At 42.6% G+C, this 23,403-nt stretch overlaps 1 protein-coding gene across 1 annotated transcript in view; it reads left to right on the forward strand.

Moving 5' to 3' along the window:
- PCP4 (Purkinje cell protein 4) overlaps positions 1–23,403 on the forward strand; it is a 53,370-nt gene that overhangs the window by 8,900 nt on the left and 21,067 nt on the right. The window contains exon 2 of the mRNA XM_030957851.1: positions 10,151–10,202. Within this exon, the coding sequence (XP_030813711.1) occupies positions 10,151–10,202 (52 nt within the window). The remainder of the gene's footprint in view (positions 1–10,150; positions 10,203–23,403) is intronic.

Genomic DNA, 23,403 nt, shown 5'->3' on the forward strand with positions numbered 1-23,403 from the left:
GGCCAGCCAGTGCCAGGGCCTCCCCACCCTCACAGGGATGGATTTATTCTTAGGGCAGGTAACCTGGTCTGTCTCTGCTGGGGCCGGGGAACCTGGCAGCTCTTACAGCTTTTCTGTGAAAATTCCTTTCTTATCTTCTCTGCTGCTGTTAGCAATGAAATGGATTACAGCAACAATTTCCCTGAGCAGCTGCAGGGTCCTCAGAGTTTGTGATTTGTGGAAATCCCAATTTTCTGTCCATCTCTTGGACAGAGGCAGTGACCTGACTTGTCTTCTGCTAGCTACATGTGAGCTTATTTGATCTCTGTCCCTGATTCGTGGCCATTAAGGTGACCTTGTGCCTCACCCTGCCCATTTTCCTTTCACTGTGGCAGATTTCTTTCTAATCCCTTGGCTGTTGTTTTTCCTCCCAGTGCCAAGAGCTCTGCTCTGAACCACATCCCCCCCCGTAACAAAGCATCTCCTCTAAAGCTCTCAGCAGGTCACTCCCCATCCAGATGGGAACAATGCTGGACAAATCCTCTATTGAGCAATGCCTTGCATCAAGGGCACCTCCAGCAGCCCATCCTGGGTCCTGCTGGCAGGGATGTGCCTGTGGCATGGAGCCAGGGGTGCCAGCTTTGTGTCATCCCCCTGGGCAAGGCTGTGCTGCCAAGGCTGGGCACAGTCACCATCCAGAGATTGCCTGGTGCTGGAGTGACCTGGAGAAGTTCCTGCCATCCCAGCAGATGGCTGGGTGTCGGAACCCAGGACACCCCTCTGGCTGTCCTGAGCAGCCAAGGCCCCTGCCAGGGGGCTCAGAGACCCTGGCACAGAGCACAAGGTGCCTGTGGTTTTGATTATGACCTGTGGAGCAAATTACCAGCCTTAGATGAAGATCTGCAAGCCACAACAGTTGAAGTAGAATGATAGTGAATTTATCACGGGGTGAAAAAATAGATTTTTGGGGTTTTTAGAATGGAGGTTCAGGGGGAAAGATGGAGAAATCTGGGCGTGTCCAGCCTTTCTCATGTCAGGCTCTTTAGCTTGTCAGAATGACCCTGAGAAGAGTTAGAAAGTCTCTTTTCTCAGCCTGGTGCTTGAAGAAGGAGTCTGGGCTTTTAATTTCTCAGTCTCAAGGTTGTTTATTGTATCTTATCTGTAAAAATTTTCTCCTGTCCTGCCGAGGTCTGTCCAGCAGGACAGTTCAGGCCCACTGCCTGCCCCGGGCAGTGTTATGTCTTTATACTAAAAACTACGTGTACAATGTTTACAATTACTTCCCAATACCCATCACCTATGTTAGACAGTGAGCTTCTACTCTAAACCAATCTAAAAGTGCCACCATCACAGCAGAAGATGGAGGCCAAGAAGAAGAAGGATAAAGGCTGGACACACCCAGATCCCTCCATCTTGCCCCCTGAACCCCATACCAAAATCTCCAAAATCTACTTTTCCACCCCGTGATAATTTCACTATTATTCTGCCTAAACTGTTGTGGCTTGCTGATCTTCATCTAAGGTTGGTAATTTGCTCCACGGGTCATAATCAAACCCACAGGTGTTTTGGGCTCTGTGCCAGGGTCTCTGAGCCCCCTGGTAGGGGTTCTGGCTGCTCAGGACAGCCAGAGGGGTGTCCTGGGTTCCCACATTCTCCTTCTCCTTCTTGGCCTCCATCTTCTGCTGTGATGTTGGCACTTTCAGATTGGTTTAGAGTAGAAGCTCACTGTCTACCATAGGTGATAGGTATTGGAAAAATTATTGTAAACATTGTACACGTAGTTTTTATATAAAAAGATAACACCTCCCTGGGGGCAGGCAGAGTGCCTTGGACTGTCTTGCTGAATGGACCTCAGCTCAACAGGAGAAAATATTTTATAGATAAGGAACAATAAAAAACCTTGAGACCTAGAAATGAAGAGCTCTGACTCCTCCTTTGAGTGCCGGGCTGGGAAAAGAGAATTTCCAACTTTTCTCGGGGTCACTGTGACCAGCAGAAATCCCAAGAGTTGGGGGCTGCTCCAAGCCTGGGGTGGGTGCAGCAGTGGAGTCAGTGATGCAGAAACATCCCTGCCACTTGGTCTTGCTCTTGGCTTGAAAATCAAAGGCTTTGCCCCAGGCTGAAGGCAGAAAGTTCCTTTGCATGGTGGCTTGAAACTGCCATAATTAATATTTTTGGGAAATCCTGGCTGGCCCAGTTACTAGAGCAGTCTAACTGACTGTGATAATACCTGTTTAACTCTGAAATATGTAGGGAAACAGCAGGGAAGTAAGAACAGATATTTTTTTTTTAATTGTAGAACTGGAAATAAAAACATGCCAACAGGAAAAAAAATAAACCAAGCGCCAGAATTTTTGCAGTCTGGGAGGAAGCAGGCTGTTTTATTAATGACAGCCAATATGATCAGAGATGAAGCAATTTGTCAGCGCTGATATTCGCTGTGAATAATCCAAGCTGGCCCTTGAAGACAACCTCTAACTCAGTTACAGTTGGGTTTAGAGCTCAGCAAATTGCATTACCCAAAACTTCAGAAGGGCTTGGAAGAATAAAATACAAAGTAAATTTTTTGCTACAAAACCACTATCCATAATCAGTTATATTATGCCTAGGCAGGGACTCTGACCCCTTAATTTGCCTAGGACATTCTTCCTATCTGGGGATGCTGATATGAAAGGATACCCAGGATAGTGTCTGTATCCAAATGCTGTTGCCAAATCCCCAAGGATCTCTTGTTCCCAGTCAGGTGCCCTGCCTGTATTTCCCACACAATGGGACCAAGGCTGATAATTTAGGTTGCCCTGGTACAACTGTTTGTGGATCAGAGACATCAACTACACAACTGAAATGATCAACAGAAACAGTTGAAATATGTATTTCTTTTTTTAGCTGGATCATTTCAATGATTATTTTCAACACAGCTTTGCTGAAGAGTTATTTTTAACTTGAATAATTTCAGTGCTCCTATTTTCCGTATGACCTTGCAAACAATTGTTTCCAAAGAAATGAGGCCTTGGGGATGGGGAGGTGTGGCTGGATTGGGCTCTAATGGGAAGAAGGAGTTCTTAAGGCAGGTTTCCTGCCCAAAAATGCCCTTTTTGGAACTGTAATGCCAGGTCTGATGCTACCAATAGATAAGAAATAATAGGAGGAAAAAAAAGGAAGAAACCACCTTAAGACAAATATAAATAGAATAGATAAAGATAAATAAAACCAGTCAGTTTTTATTTATGCCACCTAGCTTAATCAATTTTTATGTAATTGAAATATTCCTCTTAGGTCACTTTGGAAATGGATAAAAGGAGGCCTCAGTGTAATGGGGATATGGGCTGTATCACCCATGTCCAAGGGAGAAATGAGGTCACTTTTTGGCAAGTGGTGTGAGAAGGTTTTTTTGTAGTTGATTTTACTCTCTTTGCCCTTTGCTAAACAAAACCCAACGTGCAATTCAGGGAAATTCCACAGTACCACACTGAGGTTCCAATTCCACTCATAAAAGTAATTCTGCTGAGTTGAAGACAACTCCTTGTCCATATCTGAGTTAGCCCTGTAAATAAACCATGCTGGATTGAATCTTCCAGTTCCTGCAGGAAGAAAAAAAAAAAGGGATTACTTCTCATGGCTGGCATGGTAATTAACAGGATTTGGGAAATACATTCTTGCAGCTGCTTTCAAAATTAACTTCAAAGATTCCATTAATCCCTGCCTCTGAAAAAAAAAAAAAATTGTGATTACAATGTCTTTGGAGAAATAATGTTTTAATTCAAAATATGCTAATAACTTAAATATTAAGCAAGCTACTGTTTGTGCTAATTATGTTGATTACATTTGGTGTTGGTGTAAATATTCAGTTTACAACATTATATGGAATCTGAATACAAAATCAGCAGGTTCTCACTGTGCTGATTTATAAATTACAGCGCAGCATCGGCAAAAGTGGGGCACAGCTAAAGTTCTTTTCTGCGCTATTAGAATATTTAAAACCAGCACTGTAAGTAGGTTCCTCTATCCCAGGCAGTGATTCCCTCAGCCCATTTTCATCAGATGCCTCCTAATTTATCCTGGGATCTGCCCCAGCCCTGGGCCCAGCCCAGGGAGGAGCTGGAGCTGCTGCAGAGAGCCCAGAGGAGGCTCCAGGATGAGCAGAGGGATGGAGCAGCTCTGCTGGCAGGAAAGGCTGGCACAGCTGGCATTGTTCACCTGCACAGGAGAAGCTTTGGCCTGAGCTCAGGGTGGCCTTGCAGGGCCTGCAGGAGCCCCAGGAAAGCTGGAGAGAGACAATTGCCAGGGCATGCAGGGACAGCACCCAGGGAATGGCTCCCACTGACAGAAGGAAGGCCTATATTGGATGTTAGGAAGGAATTGTTCCCTGTGATGGAAATGAGGGGCTGGGATGGAATTCCCAGAGCAGCTGTGGCTGCCCCTGGATCCCTGGCAGTGCCCAGGGCCAGGTTGGACACTGGGGCTTGGAGCAGCCTGGCACAGTGGAAGGTGTCCCTGCCATGGCAGGGGTGGGATGGGATGAGCTTTGAGGTCCCTTCCAACCCAAACCATTCCATGGTTCCAAGTGTGCTCAGCTCTGAAGGACCTCCTGCTGTCTGTGTACACTCTGAGCATTTACCTCAAGCCAGAAGTTCTGTCTGGACAAAAAATTAACAAATCATGCCTCCTAAATTGAAGCAAATGCCCTAAGCCTATGAGCATCTCTGTGATTAAGCAGTGTGCATTTTGTGTAGCCATGTAAATAAAAATGTGTGTTCCACATGGGCAATGGCTACACTGCAAACACCATTTGTAGTTATCAGAGACTCGTTAATTTTGGACAGATAATACTGTGCTTTCCAGGATGACAATGTACATAACCATGTCCCTTCAGTGACTAAAAAAAGTCCCAAAAATCCACTGTCCCTCTGTCAGCTTGAAGCCACTGCAGTTAGAATCCCATCGGCTCCTCTCAGCCCACCTGCGTAGTTTTAATTTATTAAAATAGCTGTAGGAAAGCCTTAATAAAATCAGGAACAATCAGGAGCCCAGTCAAGTAGAAAACTGTCTGACCCATGAGGATAATTACAGGAGTTGTCAGAGTGCCAGGGATCATTTAGCTTTGACAGCCAGTATGGAAAGATGGATTTTGGTGCTCTTGCTTTGGCAACATTGTGCTGCCCTGGCAAAGCAAAACAGACAGAAAACTGGTTGTGGAAAACTCCCTTGGAGTAGAGAAACATGCAGGGAGGAGGGGATACATAGGTGAGGAAGTATAAATTGATAAATAATTTTTCTTTCTGTCAGGCTGCTCAGGAAATGCAGTGTGTGATTTCTCACAGTGATGTGTAAGACAGAAGTAACAGGCAAATTATCAGATATATCCACCATTCCAGCAAAAGCTTGGCTAGGTGTTCTGTACCTGCTGCAATTCTCTTAAATGTGGCCTTTGAAGGACACTTCCATCTCATAAATATTCAGTCCCACATCTATAAAAATGTGTGGAAGAGTGGAGGAACTTGTAAAGGAGGCCCAGGTAGACGAGTGAGGAAGGTTTATTTGTGTAGTGTCTTGTGCAATTTTTATTGCTTTATCCAAGCTCCTGTCAGGGGTTCTTCAGCTCTGGCTGCAGATGTTCTTTAGGTGAGTGATGTGAGTGAACCTGTACGTCACTGAGTTGGTTTGGGATTTGCCATCTGTCTGTGCTGCAGACCAGTTTGGAGAAGAAATAATTAGAAGGAAATGAGTGAAGTGATAGAAGTTGTGCCTGGCTCTCCAGCAGGGTGCTTTATCTCTCCCAGCTGTTCATTTCCATGCTTTCTGATATATAATTCAAAAAATACTTTTTAGTGGTGCTAAAATTCCAGTCCCATTACTGGACTCCCTTGCAACTTCAGCAACCAAAATCTTTTTGTCACAGCAACCTAAGTTTCCCTGCTCTTAATTTTTATTTTTAAGCATTGTGATTTACTTTATCCATTTCTAAACCAAATTATTATTGTGTTGTGGCTAAGAGTAATGTTTTTCACACTTCAGGGTGTGAAATGCTGAGTGCCACAGTTTCAGGTTGGTCCATGACGTTAGAAAGAGGTAGTGACACAGAAATCTCCAGTAAAGGAGAACTTAACCTAAATAATCATATTGAAATCCCAAATTCTGCAGAGTGTAGCCACTCATCTCAAGTCATACTGCTTGCTTCTTGCCCCTACTTAAATTCTGGATTTTCATTTAGATTCTGATGTATCTCCTGATCATTCTGCTGTGATTGGGAAGCTTTCCTTGCTTGGAAAACACAACTCCCTAAGCAGATATTTTCAGTGACATTTTTATTGCAGAAAGATCATAAACTCCATAAATCTTTGAAATGTATTTTTTCAGTACTTTTTTTTCACATTAAGGCTGAAACAGCTGAGGTTTTTTTTTTAATGAAAGCAGAATACTGTAAAAAAATAAGGTCCTTATGAAATAGTTTAGTTGGATTCAATTTATGTTTCTTAAAGAGAAATCTTTGTATGGAGAATGGGTGGTGATGCAGAGGGAAGGCTTGCTTGGTACAGTGCTGGCAAAGCCACAACTCTTTTGTGTTGTGTATTTCCTTTTGTCACACCTTAGAGTATCAAAACAAAGCTTAGGAAAAGCTTAGGATATGCACAAATTTCCCTGCTGCTCCCCTTGCCAATACAGAACATCCTAAATAACATTTCATATGTGTCACCCCTGTCAGCCTACGCTGTCCACTTTACTGAGAATTTCCACCTGGTTCTATTCTTTTAATTCCACTCTTAGATCTTTTTTTTCCATTCTTTTATGTAGAAACACATCCTGTTGAAAATCTGCAGCCTCTGCTTTCCTGGGATTCAGCCCTTTGTACCTTGTTGACCCTGCACTGAGGCGAAGCATCAACATGATGTTATTATCTGGAAGAGCCCATTTGTCAGAACGTTCTGGCAGTTTCATGTCCCTGATCTTGGACTTTTCTGCGGCTCACCATAAAACAAACAACCCTTCTGCCCCCAAAAATTGTCTAATCAACACCTGGCTGCAATCCCTAACACTGAGGTGCTAATTAAAAGCATCGCTGAAAAGGTCAGGCTATTTCAAGACAAGAACAGAATGTAAGATTAAAGGCAAAAATTAGGCTTGGGGGTGCAGCAGGGGCTAGAAGAATGAGTCAAAAAGCTGCTGCAGTAATTTAACATTCTTCTTGAAATGTCCTCGTGGCTCAAAGTTCACTTTTGACCTCAGTTTGCTCGCCTTGGGGACTAATTTAGTACAGATTTTCGTACCACATTAACTGGCCTCAGAGAGTTGAACAAGAAAGCAAACCTGTTCTTTTCTTACTGGGATTTGGAGCATATGGCAGAAATCTTTTGAACTTCCTCTGCTGACAAATTGGGAGTCACTTTGATTTTTGGAGACATTTTTAATTATGTGTCTTTGGTGTTTTGTAAAACCACTGAGTTAAAAATTAATATAGCCCGAAGCAGTCATAAACTCTGTTTCCTCCTACGCAACATAGCAACAAAACTGTTTATCATGTTTTACTGTAAAATCATTACAGGTCTGCACTCGTGTTCATTTCAGCTCTGATGTTTCTTTGATGCCTGGTGGAAAGTTTATTCAATGTTTCTGTCCTGGTGCTTGCCTTAAAAGATGCTGTGGAATTCCAGAAGCAGTCTCTGAAGGAAGGGAGTTGGCTGCAAGTTCTAGGGGATGGGAATCCTCTGTTGGGAGGAAAGGCTGAGGGAGCTGGGGCTGTTCAGCCTATCAGATCCCAGAAATTATTATTGTATTTCAGTGATTTTAATTTCATCTGTTTTATCTGTGGATAATATCTGCTATCCCAGCATTTCATCCATTGCCTCTTGAAAATACCCCCAGTCACTCCTCCTCGTGTTTAGTCCCCTTTTGCTCTGAACCACATTAGAAAACTCAGCTTTGTTCTGCAACCTGCAGTAGCATGATGAAAGGTGATGGAAGAAAAAAGAAACTCCAGCTGCTAATAATACCAACACCTTGAAAATGTTTTGAAAAGTAGGTCCACTGAATGTATTGAAATAAAAAGACTAAAGGCTTTGCAGGAGGATGATCCCATTGTATCTGGCTTTTTCCTGAGTTTCAGTGCCTTGTTAATGAGCAGCTGATTGTGACTTTCAAATCCATTGCAGTCACTTGGAAGACAGCACAGGGCTTATAGATCAAAATCCATCTATAACTAAAGGAAAAGCTCTCAGAAGCTGGCTTGGCAGACTTTCAGGTTTCTTTCTGTACAAGTTCAGTGGTCACCAATCAAACAAATGGCTGCAGAATATTGCAACTGATTTCAGACTTAAAGAAAAATACCGTGACCTCATGAATAGAAAAACCTTAATTTACCAAACCCAAGTTTTTATTCTTTTTCTTTGACAACATTCTGCTCTCCCCGAGGGGAAATCTCGAGACATGAAATAAATGTGTGAATCCATATTCCAGCACTCCATCATAAGCAGACTGAACCTGACAGGTATAGCCTAGGGAGGAAAGAGAAGCTTTCATAAAGCTTAAGTAGCACAGCCTGAAATGCTCAGGAAATAAGACAACTTGGAAAAGCATTTAAAAATATACAGGGGAAGAATAAGGAATATAGGTATCTTTTTATTGATAGGAAAAGTAAAGTATTTTGTAAATGAACACTAAAATCTTCTTTAAAGTGCAGTTTAAAGTTGAAACATGGAATTATTAACCAGACTTTAAATAAAGGCGCAAAGCGAAACTGGCTGTTGGGGGCTGTATTGATTTCTGGCTGTTGGTAACTTATGCTTTTGTCAAAGGTGTTTATCCCTTTAGAATCCCATTCTCTGTTATTGGCCAAGTTTTTGTCTTGGCTCAGAGGCTCCAGGGAGAAAACAAATATATTTCCATTTTCCATGTCAGAGCTAAGAGCACACATGAAGGTTTTGTGCTAACCTCATGATTAGATCTATTATATACAAAAAATATCTTAGAAATACCACTGTTAGGAACGGCAAAAGACAGAAACCAACACAGAGGAGGTTTTAACCAGAAATTTTAGAGAAAATGCCTTCAGATAAATATGGCTGTATGAATTTTCTTGGGAGAATCCACATGACTGTCCAGATGTTGGTAAAAACCATTTGGCTTGCAGTGCTCCTGTACCTGTTCACTTCCCTGGTGCATGAGGATGTGCTGCCTCTGATGGCTGAGTGCAGCCGGATTTATTCTCTGATTTTAATATTCCCAGATTTTTACATGTACAACCCTAAAGGACTATTTCTTTAGTTCTACTTCAGTACCACACACAAGCATGAATAATTTTGCATAAGAAATATTAGTTTTGCCAGATCCTTTAAATACCTTAATCCACCTTGAGGTGCTTTCTCTAGGGGATACAGAATAATTTTCATAGAGTGACCATTCCTAAGCTGGGAAGTTCCTACTATTGTAACCACTCTGGGACTTTGCCCCTGTGAATATTTCTACTGCCCTGGTGGAAATACGGATTTTGCCATCTCTCACTTAGCAGAGTGATCTAAATCTGTTATTTTTCATGGAAATTCAGGAGGCTATTCTTTGGACAAAGTGGATTAAAGTGGGAAATTCCATCTTCTCTTGTGGCCAAAGCAGAAAATGAATCTTCTAGCCAAAATGAGATCTGGAGATTCTCCTTAGCCCTTCTTCTGTTGCCAGTGTATTTCTAGGGAACATTGTTATTGTGTCTTTTTAATGGCATTGTCCAAATTAACTTCAGGCTGGCTTTGACCCTTATAATTTTGTCCCTGCAAAACCTCACGACTTCCCTGTAGTCCTCCTGAGTCATGGAAGGGGAGGCACAGCAAGGAGCTGAAGAAATGAAATGCTGCAGAGTATCTCCTACCCTTGTACTGCTGGGAACCTGATTACACACATACATATCACTCATGGTGAAAATTACATCCAGGGGCACAAGCAGTGATGCAGCTGGACCTAAATCTGAGTTTTTTATATTGGAAAAGAACTCCAGGATCCCAGAGTCCAGCCTTGAAGTGGAACCAAGCATTCCTGGTTCACTAGCAGTGTCTCAAAGCAGCATTGCTTGAGGGTGAATGGATTATCCAATGTATTGAGGAGAAATTACCAGGAATTCCAAGGGGAAAATGCATGTTCAAGTGTGTTCTAACCTCTTGTTTTGTGTTTTTTTTGTCTCCCTTAACAGAGACAAGGAACCGGGGCTACAAATGGGAAAGACAAGACGTCTGGTGAGAATGGTAAGGGTTGTCTTTATTTCTGGATGGAGAATAATGAGTAAAATGGAGCCAAAATACTTTTTACTGTAGTGACAGATGTCTGTAGTGAAGGCTTTGGTATCATAAGTTATCTTTGGATTGTGTTTGAGAAACTGGAAGGGTTTCAGTGGGTTTGTTTTCTTTTTATTTGCACATTTAAACCCTTTGCTAAAGTAGAGTCTCTTTTCTGAGTGTGTATTTCAGTGTGGTTTACTTGTGGTAAACCAAAGGACTTCACAGAAGTCAGAGCAGACACAAGTGGGGCTAAAACAAGATTAGATATGTGTGAAACACCAAAAAACAAGGTGGGGTATTATGAGCTGCTCCATGAATGAGAAAAGTGAAGAGAAATAAAGTTTCAAAGGATTTGCTCGTAGAGTTTCTGTAGTCTGATTAATCCTGCCTATCTGTAGGCCCAGAACTAAGACACCAATGTTAAAATCCACTTGTTTAGAGCTCATTTGAGTGTTGCTAGAGAGAAGCTATGGATGGAGCAGGTCTCATGGAAGGACCAGATGGCAAATTCATCTCCACTTCTCCAAGGGGTGGCTCATGGGACTTTTTCAGACCTTAACAAAGGGGCTTGCAGAGACCAATGTCAGCCCTTTAAGTGGCACAAATAATTCTAATTAGTAATGCTGGGTTTTTTCCCCCCAGAAGGCAAAATGGAATTTTCACGAAAAGAGTAATTGTTTGGGGTTTTATTAGCTGAAATCTCATTTTATTTCTTACAGGAGCAGAACTACTTTACACACAAGTGATAATTGATTAAAAGCTGGTTACCATCAGACACATTTTTCAAAGGAAAATATTTTCAAATATTTTTTAATACAGCGAGCTGAAAAAGTAGCAGCATCAGAAAGAGGATTGAACTATAAAATGTGCTCTCTGCTTCTGTTTGCTCATCCAGTTCTAATTAGAAGAATGTGTTCTGTGTCCATCCCATCCCCTGAAATGCAGGAAAGATCCAAGTCCCTTCTCTGAAAAGGCTTTTCCAATGGGTCATTTCAGCAGTTATCTTGGATATGTGTTTTGGCCTTTTAAGTGTTGGTCGGAGTAGAATTTTTGGGCCATTAGAGGGAACACATACTAAAGCATTAAGAGCTTTCTTTATGGATGGTTTTCCTATTACAGGGAGGTGACTTTCCCATAAGGGCTATTTGCATAATGTTTCAGTAAATGAAATCCATAGATGATGCTCCCACTATGATAAAACACAAATTGGAGTGGAAAAAAAAAAACCCCAACAAATAAATATTTTGGCTTGTTATAATGTCTTGAATTAGTGGGAACAAATATACCCTGACAGCAAAGCAATTTGCATTTTCAAGTTAACAGGGAAGGAAAGCAAGCAAAATTATGTCAGCCATTCGGGCAGCATGGGGAGCATGTTTTTCTCTTTTCTGTTTGAGCACATTATGAACTCAGCTCATTTACCTTGAATTTCTTTCCCAAATAAAAATTTCTTCCTGAATAAAATCGTCCTGTTGTCAAGTTTAGCTTAGATTTACTGATTCTGCAGCCTTTTTAAAAGCAATTTTTTTTTCTTAGTGGGGATTTTGAGTGAGCAAGGGCTGCATCATTAATTCAAAAATATATATGGTTCTAGTTGTAGCATAATTTTATGTATAGCATACACAGACAGATGCACAGTTAATCTTGGGGAAATAGATACCAATTATTTTTTGTAATGAAATTATAGCAGAAAAGCTGTCACCTACATAAAACACAGCAGCAGCAGGGGAGATGGAATAGAGTCCTCTGATCTCCCCAGCCCACATGCTTGCATAAAAATAAAGCAGAATCAGAACTTTGAACCTGAGATTGAATGCTAAATCAAAGAAGCAGAAATGTGTAACTCTTTGTCCTTATTAGCACTGTGTGGTTCAAACTCAAGCAGTGATTTATTGCTCTGAAAATTGGGGTGTGCTGGAAGCCTACATAGACAATATAAATCCTCTGTTCCATGTTTTTCTGGCCAAAAGTCTGCAATATGTCCGTGTCTTAAATGTTATTAGCCTTTTCTTCCAAGTGTTTGTTTCCCTGTGAAAAGGAAACTTTCCCTTTTGTTTCCCTCTTGTTGAAAAGGATGGAGGGAGGAGAAACAAAAAAACTCTTTCATCCTATAAAAAGAAAGGGAAAAAAAAGGAAAAGTCATGCTCTGACAGTGTTTGCAAAGGCAAACTGGTCTGGTTGCTGTCTTTGCTCTTGTTTACAGATCAGGAAAAGCTGCTGAAAACTGGCTCAGACAACAAGCAGAGATTCTTGGCTTTTCTCAGGGTTTGGTTCACACAGTGACACACTCTGGGGTCGAGCTTTCTTCATGCATTGCAGTAGAAAATGAATTTTGGACTCGCCTCTAGGTTAGGTTGAAGCTGAAGAAAATGAAATAATGACCGTGGCAATCAGCAGTGTCCCTCTTTGAGACATGTATGGCCGTGCTGTCACCGTGCAGCGCTCAGGGAAATGCAGTCTCTGAGGATTCCTTTTATAGCAGGGGTGGTTTGGGTAGGCACAAATGCATGTCTTGTTTGACCTTCCTTGGAGAGGAACAGTCTATCCTTAATTGTGTTTAGTTCCTATCCCCACAGCAGCAGTGGCAGCTCTTAGCAAACCTCCCTTCAGCAGCAGGGATTGCTCTGCTGCACACAAGGATGGCTGAGCATGGCAGGGACCACAGAGGGTCACTGGTGCCACCTCCCTGCTCCAGCAGGGCCATCCCAGAGCACAGGGCACAGGGCTGGGTCCAGATGGCTCTGGAATGTCCCCAGGAGGAGCCCCCAGAGCCCCTCTGGTCTCTGCTCAGGGCTGGGCACTGCCCAGGGCACAAGTTGTGCCTCCTGTGCAGGGGAATTGCTGGGCTCAGGCCCTGCCCGTGGCTCTGGGGCCATTGCTGGGCCTGGAGCAGAGCCTGGGCCTGCTCTGACCTCTGCACACAGGGACAGACACAGGGACAGACACAGGGACAGACACAGGGACAGCCAGGGACAGACACAGGGACAGCCACAGGGACAGCCAGGGACAGCCACAGGGACAGACACAGGGACAGACACAGGGACAGACACAGGGATAGCCAGGGACAGCCACAGGGACAGCCACAGGGACAGCCAGGGACAGACACAGGGACAGACACAGGGACAGCCACAGGGACAGACACAGGGACAGACACAGGGACAGTCACAGGGACAGACACAGGGACAGACACAGGGCCAGGCAGGGCTGAGGCCCCTCTCTCTCCCTGGGGCTCCTCTCCAGGCTGAGCAGCCCCAGCTCCCTCAGCCTTTCCTGGGCACGGAGCTGCTCCAGGCCCTTGCTCAGCTCCAGGAGCTCCTGGCCCTGCTGTGCTGAGGAGCCAGAGCTGGGCACAGCAGCCAGAGGTGCCCCCAGGGCTGGGCACAGGGGCAGGGGCAGCCCTGACCTGCTAGCAATGCCCATCCCAGTGACCCCAGGACACTCTGCTGGCCCAGGGACAGCTTGGTGTCCCTCAGGACTCGCACATCCCTCTCCAGCAGGTCACCCCCAGCCTGTGCTGGTGCCTGGAGTTATTTATTCCCAGGTGCAGGATCTTGTATTAGCCCTGGTTGAGTTTCAGACAGTTCTTCTCTTCCCTCCTCTCCAGCCTGTCACAGTCCCCCTGAAAGCCTGCACAGCCCTTGGGGGGACCAGCTGCTCCTCCAAGCTCTGTGCCATCACCCCAAGCTCTGTGTCATGATCAGACTTGCTGAGGAGCCTTCTGCCCCTTCATCCAAGTCATTGGAGAACAAGTTAAACAATCTGGGCCCAGTATTGAGCCCATAACCTCACTGGGACTTTGAAGGATCTCAGTCTACCTGAAACTCAGAAGATTCTTAATTTGTGAAACTGCAAATGTGACCTGTAAACCTGTTCCATAATGCTGTTCTCTGTGGTAGAAAATCCAAAGAGAAGACAGCACTACTGTTCCCACACAGCTCAGTGTGGGACAAGAAGCTGTAATTTCTTTTATGCTCACCTGGTTTGATTAGTTGGGACAATCATATTTGCAGATGCAAATATGAAAACAGAATGTTCCCCCCTGACTATTCTTAGTGAATAAGTGATTCTTCTCTTTGACCTTGGCAATGTCACAAAGTTCCTTTGTAGGTTAACACTTGTCACTTCTTGTTCTGTTTCACATTGCTCTGTGTTGTGTTTTTTTTTCTTGTGGTGTAATTTGCAAGCTGCTCTCATGCAATCTACTCTTTAATAGCCCAGCACAACTGCCAGGGAAACAATTGCATCAGAAGCAATTATTTCTGTTTTCAAATTTAGAATCACTCTTTTTCCTATTAATAGATCTCGCCCTTTCTTCTCAAACTACATAAAGCATGTGATTATTAATTGGTATTAATATATTTTCTTGGAAGATGAGATTTATCATTCAGTAACATGAATATTTATGATAACAAAGTGAGTGTTTTCATGGGATGAATTCTATGCCTTGCTGGCTCTGAGTGAAATGAAAATGAGTAGGTTTTGCATGAACTGAGATGTCATGGTGGATTAATCCAATCACAGCAAGATGGTCAGTTGTATTTTCAGTTTCTTCTCATTCCCAAACACTTGTCAGTGTATGAGCTCTGCTTTAGGGCTTTCAGAAAATTATACATGAATAAATATTCTGTGTTTCATCCTGTCCATGGGATGCTTCTACATCAAAGATGAAAATACAGTATATTTAATAAAGTAAATTCTTATATTTTACATCTAAAGTGGAATCTCTTCAGTCTGAATGCTTCTAGAAAACATGAAGGGTAAGGGTAAGTAATTGCAAAGCAATTCTGTGAGAGAGAATAGAGATCTCTCTCTACGAAGCTTTCCTGGTGTAGGGATGGGCATCTTGAAGTGTTATCAACAGTCCATTCACCCACTCCCTCTACTCAAGAAATTTGGGAAATTCTGCTCACTGCACTCAGGAATAATAATAAAAAAATCTCCCCAGATCTGACAGAGTGAATATTAATCTTCATAGTTATTTATGTAGAGTGCTTAGCTTAATAGAGTTTCAATTCCTGGCTAGAAGCCAGGATCATTATTGTAGTATGGGCTAATATAAATATCTCTTTAAGAACTCAAAATTAATTTTCCACTAATATTCTCCAATGACTGCGTAAAAAAAAATGTGCTGTTTTTGGGAACAGCCCTACAAATAAACTTACTGGTGGAAAAAACGATTCTGAGGAGGGAGGGGAACACATGAGGGGAATTTGTATAAATATTCAAAGGACCTCATGGAACATGGTTTGCTGTATCTTCCCGGGCCTAGAGGTCACATTTTTTTTTAGTCCAAGGAAAGGACAGAGCCTGAAGTGCTGCATTGCAATGCTGCTGTATTTTCTTTCCCACAAAACATCACTTGTGTGGCAAGAGATGAATTTTCAGTATTGCAAGCAACTGCTGAATCAATGTAAAAAAACCCCACCCGACCCTTTCAGATTGCTGCTTTCTGATATTTCACCCCCACAGCACTAATCAGAAATTAGGATGAGGAGTATTGGATGAAGGTAATTAATATTGAGTTTTCCTGGGTGATAGGTTAAGAGCTGGCAGGGAAATTAGCCTTGCCTTGTTGTCTCTTTTCACTGTGGGGTTCTAAAATTCTCTCATCCCTTTTAAGTGGTGCTTCAAGGGATATGATCTCTCAGTAATGCATTCTCTCTTATTCTACTTTCAGCCAAATTCTGCCCTATTTCATCCAGTCTAACCAGTACTAGTGGGGATTTGGGAAGTGTAATGAGAATGATTTGTTGTACCTCATCCCACATCTCTTAAAATAAAAAGTCTGTGCCTCAGCAACATTCCCAGACGTGTCTGCAACCTCCAAATACCATAACACCTTCACAGAGCCTAAATCCAAAAGTGTCTGAACCCTCAGCATGGTTACATAAGTTGTGTTCGGTCATGTACAGATCACTGAGGCTCAGAGAGAGGTGTAAAAATCCTGTGAGAACTCAACACTGTGATCTGTAGCTGAGGGTGGATTAGATCAGAGGAGAAAAAGCCCCAAGTGAACAGTCCTAGATGAATCCCATCTCAAGGCATGGCAGAAACACTGCAGGAAATTGCTGAGTTTCAGTTCAGGTGTTTTCCTGGGCACAGCTGCACATAAAATTTGCCCAGAACCAAACCAAAGATGTCTCAGGTTCCTCCTGGCCTGGTTCTCTTCCTTTGCCCATCCTGGTGTGTTTATCAGGGAATGTTTCCATCCTTTGCCCATCTTGGTGTGTTTATCAGGGAATGTTTCCATCCCTTGCCCATCTTGGTGTGTTTATCAAGGAATGTTTCCATCCCTTGCCCATCCTGGTGTGTTTATCAGGGAATGTTCCCATCCCTTGCCCATCCTGGTGTGTTTATCAGGGAATGTTCCCATCCCTTGCCCATCCTGGTGTGTTTATCAAGGAAGGTCCCATCCCTTGCCCATCCTGGTGTGTTTATCAGGGAATGTTCCCATCCCTTGCCCATCCTGGTGTGTTTATCAAGGAAGGTCCCATCCCTTGCCCATCCTGGTGTGTTTATCAAGGAAGGTCCCATCCCTTGCCCATCCTGGTGTGTTTATCAAGGAATGTTCCCATCCCTTGCCCATCCTGGTGTGTTTATCAGGGAATGTTCCCATCCTTTGCCCATCCTGGTGTGTTTATCAGGGAATGTTCCCATCCTTTGCCCATCCTGGTGTGTTTATCAAGGAAGGTCCCATCCCTTGCCCATCCTGGTGTGTTTATCAGGGAATGTTCCCATCCCTGCAGCAGCCAGCCTGGCTCAGCTAAAGGCAGATTGAGCCTTTAATAAAAAGGCTCTGGGATTGCTCACAGATCTTCCCTGGAGAGGATGCTGAGAGGAAGAGAAGGGAATTATACATTAACTTTATTTCCTCTCCTAGGTGAATTTCCACCCAGAGGGATGCTGTGTGCTTATTTATTTGGGATGATGAAGGATTGTTCACAAAAATTCTGTGATAAGGAGTTTTTGGTGTTAATCCAGCAACAAAACTTCCGTAGTGATGATTTTTATGTGTGTTTGAGATAATGTGGGCACCTTCTGCACTGAAACTTCACCTACACCCACGTGTGTCTGTCCATGTGCACTGACCATCTGGTTTCATGGAGAGGAGCCTCTGGGGGAGTTTAATCAATGTCTGATCTAAACTGAAGTAATACTTCTGAAAGAGTAGATATTGTTATTATTTTTCTGTTATCTGTCAAGTTGGCTTTGGCACTCTGCATTACAGCTGCACCTCATCTGGTAACGAGGAGCTTTCATTTTTTAAAAGTTTAGGCAGAAGCATTAAAAAAAAAGAAAAAGATTGTATTAAAAGTTTCATCAATTAACAGCAGTGCTCTTGTAGTCTGGCTTGTGCCCTGGCTCTGGAATTCCCCACAAGTTTCCATTTTGTGTATCAAAATGATAACCACTCTCATGACTCCCAAATAAGTCCATCTTCCCACACAAAAAAAAAGAAATATCCACATGAAGGATATCTTGTCAGTATGTTGCTATATACTGTTAATTATGCAGCTTTTTCTTGCATGTTTTGTGTTTCTTTTCTTTCTTTTTTTCATGCAGAAGTCCCATAAGGAAAAAAAAAAGTGGAGCAGAACAGCCCAAGAATAGAATAAAAATTTCAGCTTTTTAGACCTGCTTTTTAAGGACTTAAAAATTGGGAAATTATTTCAAAATACAAAGCTTCTGTTATCTGGTACCTTTGACAAGGAGAATCTTCACACAGTACTCATGCTACCAGTGAATCTGTCTAGGTACTTATATGGTCCTCACCACCATAGTAACTGACAGTCTTCCCAGTATTTAAAAATAGAGATAACAATAACAATTCTTGCCCTGGTCCACCTCTTTCTTTCCAGCTTGCCAGGAGAACGACTTGATTAATTTACGGGATCTTTGTTTTGCACACAGTGCCTGCACACAGCTTGGAAACCTCATGTGCCTGCGTGGATGAGATGTTCTCAAAGCCAGTGCATCCAAAAATCCGGCTGCATTTCTAAAAATGTGAGAGATGAGCACATGTACAGGAGTTATATATATTTCTATATGGTCCCTCACAGTCTGCTCCTTTGCAGGAGGTAGAAGTCAGTAGAACTGCAGCATTTCTGCAGTGTTGAGATCAGGAGAAGCCCAAGGAAATCATCATGAGGTGCCTCATTCTGAACTTGAACACCTGAAAGGTGGTGGTAGCCTGTCACATTCATATTTTCTGGAAAAAGCCCTTTGCCCAGCATTTTTCTCCTGGGAAGCTGAGAAGCCTCAGAGAAAAGGAAAACAATAATTATCTGATTTGCTTCTCCTCTGTTTTGCTCATGTGGAATGTGTCTGGAGATTGTTTACCAACAGGTGATTGATTCATTGGTTTCATGTGAGTTGTTTTGACTTAATGGCCAATCAGGGCCAAGCTGTGTTGAGGCTCTGGAAAGAGTTTTCATTATTATCTTTTTAGCCTCCTGTAAGTATCCTTTCTCTATTCTTTAGTATAGTTTAGTGTAGCATTCTTTAATATAATACAGTATCATAAAATAATAAATTAGCTTTCAAGAACATGGAGTCAGAGTCATCATTCCTTCCTGCCACAGGGCACCCCACAAATACTGTACTAGCCCAGCTCCTTTCTGAGAAACTGTCTAGAAAATCAGCCAAGGTCATTAGGGGAAAAAATGTCAGTGATTAGAAATGAAGAAAAAATTAAATTAAGCAAAAGAAAATAAAGCTGTGGTGATGCTTTGGTGGGTTTTGCCTTTTGGATGAGTCATAAATACGCTGGAGTTTCCATCAAGTGTTAACGAGGAAAGACAGAATTGAAATGATGCCTTTGACAAGTGCCATATTTCTTCTGGAAATCAGTCTGTAATTATCAGTGAGCTGCCTGACTGTGCACCAGGGAGAAGGAGCCTTCTTTCCCTGGCTGGCACCTAACTGGCTGCCTTCCACAAATGTGCACTGCCTGGAAAATGTGGGTTTTTTGGGAGCAGGAGCCTTTAGTTGTGCTTTGGTGCTGACCCAGAGGGAGGACACAGCTCAAGCCAGCCCGTCAATAATCTTGGTAACACCTCTGAAATGAATCTGCTCCTGCATCACCAAGGGGGGTTTGGGGTGTGTCAGGATTGGGATATGGGAGCTGGAATGTTTACCTTGGGAATCCATGGAGCTGGGCTGACTGGCACAACTTGGAGATTCATCTCTCCTCGTTCCCCAGCACTAACAACACATGATTAAAAGGCTACAAGAGCTGCATATAGCTGAGCAGCATGTTTTTTTTAATTTAGTGGAAGTGAAAAATGAAAGAGGAACACAATCAATGCCCAACAGTGGTTACCAGGATTTACTGTTGTGGAAACATCACTTTTTTTTTTGACTACACACAGACCTGCTTTACTTCACACCACAGACTTTTGTTTTCTTCTGACTTTGGTTTGTAAATGGAATGAAAATACTTCCCTACTTAAGAGCTCCTCCGTTAGCAATCGGTAAATGATTAATCATATTTTTTTTTCTGAAGGTTTTTAAGATTTTAATTTGTAGCACACAGCTGTCTTCAGGCACTTAGCTCGATGCTCCAAAATTAGCTTGTAATTTGGTGTTATCAGGCTCCCTTGTGTAAGCAGGCATCAGAATTTAGAGCAGCAGGAATGTTACAGACATGATGAAAATGTGGTCCTTTGCTGAGCTGGTGGCCAGAACAAAAAGCAGGAAGGAAGTAGATGCTGCATCAGGAACCAGCACAACACTTCCCATGCTCTGAGTATTTCAGGACCTTATTTAAAATGCATAGGTTGCTTGTCTAAGGGAAGAGAGGGGTGTCTCAAAGCGCCACGTGTTTTGGGTTTCTGTTCCTCTCTCTGTAAGTTTGGGGTGAAATTCTTCATGTCTGGCTCTTTGGGTGCACATCCATGTGAGAGACGTAAAGCTCTGTTTGTTCTCAACAGAGAAAAATGTACTTTTTGGTGACTTTTTTTGTGTTTATCAGAATGATGTCCTCTGGAGAGCCTGGTGTTCATGGATCTTAATTTGATTTAGGCTTCTAATTTGCTTAGCTCTGTCAAGGCTGAGGAATTTCTGGGAAATATTAACATTACAAAATAATAAAAATAATATAATAAAGCACATCATAAATGTAAGAGTTTTTTGTCTATCTCTAGAGTTAAGTGGATGCTCAGAAGGGTATTTAAGAATGTCTGGTTTGTAGCTGGACATTTAACTTTTACTTAAATCCATCTCCATCCTTATTCAGATTTGACTTACTCTGACCATCTTGTGCCAGCTCTCACAGCCATTTTATCTGTGGAAATATGGATGTGAAAACATCCGAATATTTTCTGGCTTGAGGATTTTGTTAGCCAGGATACTGGATTTGATGGAAGCATTTGCTTTAGCCAATCACTCTTAGATTTTTCCCCCAGCCTGCAGTGGGTTAGGAATAGGAAAGACTGAGAAAAATACATATTTTCCAAAGAGGAATTTCCAAGAACAGAAGAAAGTTGAATAGCACCGGATATGGAAAAGGCATTTTGAAAGTCACAGTGGAAAAAAAAAAATAGGTCAGGGTGCTCTGGCAGCTCCTGGGAGATGGTGTTGGGTATTCCAGAGCTGGAAATCAGCTCTCAGCACTTCTCCAGGGTCTCACAGTGACATTATTTAATCACTGCTGATGAATGAGTTCTCTAACTGTATTTTGAGTATCTCATCTTTCATTCTAATTTATACCTAAAACCCCCTGAGACTGCTGGTTGACTCTAGGTGGAGAAAGCATTAATTATTCCTTAGGTTTTAGTGAAACACTGGCACTCCACAGTGTCCAATTTACTACTCCTGTAAAAGCTGCCAATAAAAGATGGACATGTACAAATATATTCATTAGCACAAACTAATTAAAACCCAGGCTAATAGCCAGGAGCACAACACGTTCCTGCAGGATTTTGGAATTCATTATGTGCCTGTGCTAATCCAACAGTAACTATCACTGCAGCTCCTAATCTAAGTTAAAGATCTCATACTGATAGATGCCTAAAATTTAGTTTATAGTGCCCACAGACACTGCAGAGAATTTCTGACCCAGGTGTCTGACAGGAAACAGGGATTGGCCATGGAGCAAATCCTGGGCTGCAGGAATTGGCTGTGGGGAAAATTCTGGGCTAGAGGAATCGTCCATGGAGCAAATTCTGGGCTGCAGGAATTAGCCATGGAACAAATTCTGGGCTACAGAAATTAACTGTGGAGAAAATTCTGGGCTACAGGAATTATGTGTGGAGAAAAGTCTGGATTACAGGAATTGGCCATGGAGCAAATTCTGGGCTGCAGGAATTAGCTGTGAGGAAAATTCTGGATTACAAGAATTGGCATGGAGCAAATTCTGGGCTACAGGAATTAACTGTGGAGAAAAGGTTACAGGAATTGGCTATGGGCAATCCTGTGCTGTTGGTGTGGTAGGAACCAATTACAGAAGGGTGCGGGGAGCGAATTAACTGTGAGAAAGGGCTACTCCTTTGTTGTGTGGGGGAGCAAAAGAGGGGGGGGGGGGGGGGGGTAGCCTGAAGAATTGTTTATTCTTCTGGCCTTTGATTTCAGAGCTGAATGTAGGTTATCAGGTGTGGTGCCTTTGAGGGAAGGTGTGGATACAGCTGTGCGTATTCCAGACCTCCAGCTGCATCCTGAGGAAAGATGGGAGCACATAAACCCCATCCTGGCTTATCCAGGTTCATAGAGCACAGGTGAGGATCAGACAACCTCCTTCTTTTCACCTCTCAGGGGACAGAACCCATCAAGGGAAGGACTTTGAGACAGAGCTGAGCTGCATCCAAGGCTGTTTGGTGTCCTGGAGCAGCCAGCAGAATAATTACCAGCAGAAAATGTGTATTTTAATATCAACTAATGGTTGTATTCATCAAGCAGACAGCTGTATTTGTCACTGGCAGAAATTTCTTGGTGACCTTTCCAATGAATCTGTTCACAACAAAACTCCATGTCTCTGGTGAGAGATCTGTGTCTGTCGTGTGAGCTCTGCCTCTGGCAGGCAAAGATGTGGAGAAATGGGGGGAAAAACATTGCTGGCTTATTTTAGCCAAGCAAGTAAGAAGACAAATGGAAGATGTGGAGGTTTGGACCTTTTCTGTCAAAGGTTGATGGATGCTGTCAGCAGAGGGCAAGACGTTGGCATTGCCAATCAATCATTCTCTCCATCAGCGCCACTTGGTCTCATCTCAGACAAACTTCTTTGGCTTAAATTCCTTCCTCTGTCAGATTAAAGAGAAAGAGATGGCTTTTGTAGACCTCAGTGGGAAGGAGTTTGGAGATTAATGGTCCATAAACAATGGTGTATATTCCTGTGCCATTTACCCAGCGGGACCAGGTGTGGGAGGCTTGGTGGGCATTGTCTGCTCTCACTGCTGGACCTCTTTGAAGCTTTTCCACAGCTATGCCAGAGAAAAGTGTCACAATTCTCGTGTAAGTATTTATGGTTTTCACAGGAGGGACCACAGAAATAAAAAGCAAAAGATTTAAGTCATGAGATGGAATCCTCCGGAGGTTCCTCAGCTCAGAACCATTCCATTATGGAAAAACATCAAAAAGAAAATGTAATTTTTGGCAATTTCCCCCCCCATTCCTCTCCATGCCACAGGCAAACCTTGGGGACAACACAGTCTAGAAGCTGTTCTCAGATGCAGCAGAGTTGTGAAGATTTTTGGTCTCTATTCATCATCTTAAGAAGATTACTGCAGCTAACATTAGCATTTTTGCTATTACATGGTGGACTGGCTGAAGTCCAGACTGAGTTGGAATTAGAATACTTATTTCTTTCCTTTTATTAGTTCTTTTTCTTCTTGCAGTAGAAGATGATGGACACAAAAAAAGCCAGTGAAGAAAGCTGCATCAAGGGATACCAGTGCTTTGTAGTTTCTCTCCACATAATTGTTTATGTGAGCTTTTAATTCCAACTCAGTTTGGTTCTAAGTTCCAAGTTTAAATGAAATTAAATATAAGCACATCCACAACTACCATTATTTTTGAGTGGGTACTATGTGAGACCACTAAGAAGTTACTGTTTTCCTCTCCAAACTATAAATATACCCAAATTTACTTGAAACTTGGCATGAAAAGATTTTATAACTGCCATAAATTTGACCATTGTTTTGAGTCTCCCACAACTCTTTGGACACCACAGTAA

The sequence above is a fragment of the Camarhynchus parvulus genome, chromosome 1 (genome assembly GCF_901933205.1).
Source record: "Camarhynchus parvulus chromosome 1, STF_HiC, whole genome shotgun sequence".
In the NCBI taxonomy this organism is placed as follows: Eukaryota; Metazoa; Chordata; class Aves; order Passeriformes; family Thraupidae; genus Camarhynchus; species Camarhynchus parvulus.